The sequence below is a fragment of the Marmota flaviventris genome, chromosome 5 (genome assembly GCF_047511675.1).
Source record: "Marmota flaviventris isolate mMarFla1 chromosome 5, mMarFla1.hap1, whole genome shotgun sequence".
Classification (NCBI taxonomy): domain Eukaryota; kingdom Metazoa; phylum Chordata; class Mammalia; order Rodentia; family Sciuridae; genus Marmota; species Marmota flaviventris.
In genome coordinates this window covers 26,165,844-26,171,843 of record NC_092502.1, presented here as the reverse complement: position 1 = coordinate 26,171,843, position 6,000 = coordinate 26,165,844, and the positions used below count along the sequence as shown (strand labels likewise).

The following is a 6,000-nucleotide window of genomic DNA, read 5'->3' as shown; positions in this document are numbered from 1 at the left end:
AGTGGGCAGGTTTTCAGAATTCCTCTTATGTATTAACCTGGGGCTTTGATGACATGTTAACTAAGAGGCATGAATATTTATTTATAACATCGGCATTTCTGAATGCTTCATTTTTAAGCCTTTTATGAAAATGCACATATTGTAGTACATAAAGTAAATGATGATTTTCATTCTTGACATTTGTGAAATATCACACTTATGAACAGTTCAATTATATTTTATTTTAAACATGTTATAAGAATGGGGCAGAGCTCACAGAAAAGTTACTTGAATCATTAAAAACCACAAAGTTGGAGACCTTTTTTAAAAAGAATAGATATCAAAATATATTTTGGTTGTTGAAGAAAGAAAGAGGGCATAAGATCTAGAAGATAAAAGTTGTATTTAAAACCATGCTAAAGAACAAATTAAAACAAAGAAGAAAAATGTGTTAGAGGTTAAATCTTATTATAAATGAATATCACTTCTATGGGACACTATGACTCACTTTAACAATATTCAAACAACAAAAACCCTACTAACAAAAGAGCCTCAACACTCATTTAGGGTTGGTTGTGACAGAATTTGTCCTGCTTATGGGGTATGCATGAAAAACAACTTAAAAAGAATATCTAAAATATGAAACTGTTTCTCTAAATTGCACTTATTGGTCTTAAATACAGTTGAGGAGAGAATCACCTATGACTTGAAGCTTGTCATCAAGGGATACGGGAGTCATTTAAAGCCAAAGGGGAATCTGTTATACTTTGTTCATTTGCCTGAAAAAGTATAATACTGCAAGTTTCTCCTCAATGTCAAATATCTACTGAGAATTAAAGAGTAAATGAAACTTCCTAGCCATTTCCAAGAATCACATGATACAGGGTAATCATTTTAGAGTTTATATATGCTCAGTTTTCTTAAAGCCATAGATTTTATTCTAGAAAGGAGAAAGTACATGGCATTAATAAACCAAGTATGTCATAAATTCTAGAATGCCAAATTAAGGGATTTTTCCTCATGTTTTTTACAACAATTTTATCCATGGGCTACAGATTATATCCATGAGAAAATTTTTAGTGTTTTGCAGCATGTCAAAAATAGATCAATATTTTTGCCTGAGTGTCCCACTAAAACTTTACCTAGAGCTTATATTCTTGGACTTTCCACAAAGTGTTTTTTCAAATAATATGTCAATAACTGGGAATAGTGTGAGGATTTGAATACTTCAGCCAAGTGAAGAAACAAACTTCCTCTTTAAACCTGTTCTCCTGCCTGAATTTTTATATATTAAAATAACCTTCCTCATTCATTTCTGCAGGGGTACCCTGAAGAAAGTGGCACTTCTTAGCCATCACAAATCTCAGGTCAAATCTTCTCTATTCTTCAATGTTCTGGCAAAGGCCTCTGGACTTGTAGCTCCTGCCTGGGTAATTCCGTCCTGTTCTCAATGAGAGAGATCTGCAGCACAGGTAAGAGTAGCTGAAAGGCATCCTGGATGTAAGAGGCACTATTTGATGCCTGGGGGGGATTGAAAAAACAAGAAAAAAGAAAATAATCACAGTCACGTAAAACAAATATAAGATAATAAAACAAATCAATATTTGTAATCTAAATGAATTTGTAGCCGGCCAAGTAAGATCACAGACCTTACTACTGCAGTACACTCTATTTTAGAGGAAAAAAACCTAATTCTTGAGATGATACCACAGTACCAAAAAAGAATTTAGCATTTTTTTTTCCCAATTTGCCTATCAGAAATGGTAGCTGTTTGATATCCTGCTCAAACTTGGCATGCAACGTTTATTTATTCCTTAATTGAGTGGGTAGTTTCTGTCACAGCACTGTAGTCAATTACTGAAAGATGCTTTCAGGAATCTATGAATGAATCCTGCACTATGGAATTTCCAGCCCATTATGGTAGCTCTTCTTCGATGGCCTCAATGCAATCATTAATACAAGAGAACTGCTCACAAACATAAACAAGGAACACTGCTTTAAAGATGAAACAGTATAGATAGAAATGTCTGTTTGTGAGAAGCACTATGAAATCATTATGCTCAGAGTTTGCCAGACTTCATTTATATCTAACAAGCTCTCACCTTCCAGAATAATAACAACAGATACTTCATTACACTAAGATAAAATTGTATTACTTCAAAGACAAAAGTGTTTCAAATCTGTAAGCAAAAACAATCAACTAAAAAAAAAAAAAACAAGAGGCAATTCATATCAAGTAAGATCATCTTTTCTGGATTTATCATTGTCTAGTACTTTGATATAAACTTCAATGTGACATTTGACAATACATTTTCCAGCCAAAACACCCCAAAGATCATCTGGTTAGATCTCTTATTTTGCACTTAAAAATAATAAGGTTACCAAGAAGGGCAAATTTCTGATTCAGTGTTATACAGCAAGTCAAAGATAATCAAGGACAGGACTGTGCTGTTGGTTTGCAAAGTTCTTTCAACTCTGCCACTCTGCCATTTACTAAATCTCAAAATTATCCTTTAAAAAATTGTTTAAGCCGAGCTTGGTGGCACACACCTGTAATCCCAGCAGCTCAAGAGGCTGAGGCAGGAGGATGGAGGGTTCAAAGCCAGCCTCAGCAAAAGCAAGGCACTAAGCAACTCTGAGACCCTGTCTCTAAATAAAATACAAAATAGGGCTGGGGATGTGGCTCAGTGGTCAAGTGCCCCCTAGTTCAATACCCAGTACCAAAAAAAAAAGAAAATTGTTTAAGTGATCAAAAGAGTTCCTCAGACTGCTTAAATAAAACTGTGTAGTTAAGAAACTAAAAGTATTTCTTTAATGGTAATTTTTAAATAATTTAAAACTGGAGAATAGTCTAGTAGTATTAAAAAATTCATATTTAAAACCTAACCAATTATCAATATTTTTGTCTTTCCTACTCTAAGATAAATAATATGTCTTAAACAGATCATCAAAAGTCTAAAGTTGCCTTTACAATTAATTTACAAGACAACAGTTCTTCAAACATGGTATCCAGAAACCATCCCTAGGGAGGCAATACAATCAGTCATGGGATGCTTGCACACCATCCCTTTCCAGAGACTTAAACCCTCCATGAGGATTATGTAAACATAGGTACCTATTAGACAAAAAAAAAAAAAAAAAAAAAAATTAAGATTGTTTGGAAAGGAAATGACAAAATGTTTTGTTTGAAACACCTCTTCTGCATAAGCTTTAGTCCTTTAGAAAGTAGTGCTTGCCTATTTCATCCCTTCATGTTTACCAGCTGGTCTCCAGAAGTAATTTCATTACTGGAAATTATATGTTAAGCTGTCAAGGGAAAGGGACTAAAAAAGGACAGCCAATTGCTCCTACCAATCCACATTATCCTGCAGCTTCAACTTCTATGCCTTGCAATAAAATACACATCAAACATACACCACTTTGTCCATATCTGCACCAAACTACTAATCTGGTGAAAAAAAAACCAAAAAAGTCAAAAGCTAAAGACTTAATAAGAGTTAATAAATACAAAATGCCTTTGGAATCATAGACTTAAAAACAATTATTACTAACCTCTAGAAAGACTGCAGTGATTAATGGATTCAGGACATCTGCCTTTTCTTTAATCTAGAATAAAGGATACAATGTTGTCAGAAGATAACCTTAAACAACAGGTAGAATATAATCCCACTTTGAAACACACAAATATAAACATAGGATATCTGGATTGAGAGAAAGGAAAATTTCACCTCTGGAAAGTGAAATTTTAAGTGCTTTTAATTTTCTCTATACTCTCTGCTATCCAAATTGGGATTACTTTTCTTCGTAGGTTTTTTTGTTTTGTTTTGTTTTTTTGGTGGTGCTGGAGATTGAACCCAGGACCTTGTGCATGTGAGGCAGGCACTCTATCAACTGAGCTATACCCCCACCCTCTTTATAGTTTTTTTTTTTATATGAATTTTTAAAAGTACCCTCATTCTGTATGAGACAGTGGGAAAGGTACATCTGACCACAAACTTTTAGAAAAATTTGAAAACAAAACGTATATAGAACATGTGTTCAAAAAAAGTTTTTTGTTTTTTTTTTAAAGACAGGCTGTTTGGAAAAATCTCATTTCATGCAAATAAATAGTGCAAATATAATACATGTGTTAGTACTTTATAGCTGATTCACTTTGTTAAAGTACAAAACACTGTGGCTTATACAGTTAATTTCAGGAAACCAGAGATCTTTTAAAGAAAATACTAACTCTGGTTTGCACATACACTCTTACAAGAAATTTCCCCTACGTCTTAAGTGCCAAAATTCTTCTTCTCCCGTCATTCTTGTCTTCACAGGACCTCTGGCAAAATGCTGCCTCCCTCCCTCCCCAAGTCCAGCAGTTCCCTCCTTCTCCCCTCCTCTCTTAGACCACAGCAGCCAAATAAGGAACATTTTTATCCCATGACTTGGACCCCAAGGAACCCAAGTTTATGGTTTCAAATATATTTACCAAAAATACTAACATTATCTGGAACTTTCACACACACACACACACACACACACACACACCACATTTTCAGAGCAAATCCCATTAAGCAATTTCATTCCATATTCAGTATTTTCTATAGCACAACTAAACATTTTTAATTTTTCAGCAAATAGAAACAAAATACTAAAAAGAGAGAGAAGAGCTATATTCTAAGATTACCCTTATGAATAATCTAATCTCAAATTTAAGAATTTGGGCCATGTTCTTAATTAAAACAAATTCAGGGCCCCATAGTAACTTTGCCACCACACTTCATACTTACTATAAAGTTTTTTTCATTTACTTGATTAAAATGCCCTTGATAAGTTATGCAACCAACCTAGGAGTCTGTAAGAGACGAATGGATGAAGGAAATGTGGTGTATATACACATTTCATAAAGAAGAACGAAATTATCAGAAAATGGATGGAACAGAACTGGAGAATATGCTGAGTGATATAAGCCAGACTCAGAAAGTCAAAGATTGAATATTTTCTCTCATATGTGGAAGCTAAAGAAAATAAAAAGGAATAAAAAAGGGATATCATGAAAATGGAAGGGAGATAAAGACAGTAGAAGGGAACTGAAAGGGAGAAAGAGAAAGGAATGGGGAGCAAAATCTACTCAATTATGCTGAGTCCTTAAGAGTTTACCACAATGAATCCAGAATTTATATGTAATTATAATGCTCTAATTAAAAAATAATAACAGAAGAAAGAACAGTAAAATAGAACAAAGGGATCAGTAGGATAGAGGAGGGGAGGTACTGGGGAATAAAACTGATCAGATATGTGCCTGTATGAATAACGCAAAATGAATGTCACTATTAGGTATAATAATACACCAATTAAAATGCCTTCATTTATCCTAATTCATGGTACATGCCTTCAGTAAATTTTTGTAATTCCAATTTAAAAAAAAAAAAAACAACTTTAATGTTAATTACAGCTCTCTCACTGGCTAGCAACTATACAATATGAATGTTACCAGTGTCTAATTAAGAAGCTATTCTTTAAAAGTCAGGGCAAAAAATTTGGGCTTGTTATTTTATTAAGGTCTATATTTTCAATACAGGTCTAGGAAGCACAAAGCATAATGAAGACTTCATAGAAGAGAGAACAAAAGAGTTTGTAAGAATAAGTTAGACATAACTTTAACTGACTCTAAAATTCATATGGAAATGCCTGGGGTCCAAATGATTAAAATGGCTTGGAAAAGAAAATATTTTTTTGAGAGGGGTGAGCAGGGGAAGTACTGGGAATTAAACCAGGGCCTAGCACAAACTAGGCAAGTACTCTACCACTGAGCTACATCACCACCCGTTTTTATTTTATTTTGAGATAGGCTCTCACTAAGCTGCCCAGGTTGGCCTCAAACTTGTAATCCTCCTGCTTCATTCTCCTGAGTAGCCTACCCAGCTAGAATCATACTTTTTGATTCAAAGTTACATTAATTAAGACAACATAGTATTCACATAAGGATACTCACACAGAAATCAACATAATATAAATGAGAGTCCAGAAAGGGGCCAA

The 6,000-nt window shown here is 34.0% G+C and overlaps 1 protein-coding gene across 3 annotated transcripts in view; it reads right to left on the bottom strand.

Moving 5' to 3' along the window:
- Nucleotides 1-365: 365 nt before the first annotated feature.
- The window catches only part of Fam114a2 (family with sequence similarity 114 member A2), a 31,956-nt gene continuing 26,321 nt past the window's right edge, over nucleotides 366-6,000 (bottom strand). For all 3 annotated transcript variants that reach the window (XM_027938679.2, XM_027938682.2, XM_027938681.3), the window contains 2 exons: nucleotides 3,532-3,585; nucleotides 366-1,500 (listed from right to left, as the gene is read on the bottom strand). In XM_027938679.2, the coding sequence (XP_027794480.1) occupies nucleotides 1,366-1,500; nucleotides 3,532-3,585 (189 nt within the window). In that variant the 3' untranslated portion in view covers nucleotides 366-1,365. The remainder of the gene's footprint in view (nucleotides 1,501-3,531; nucleotides 3,586-6,000) is intronic.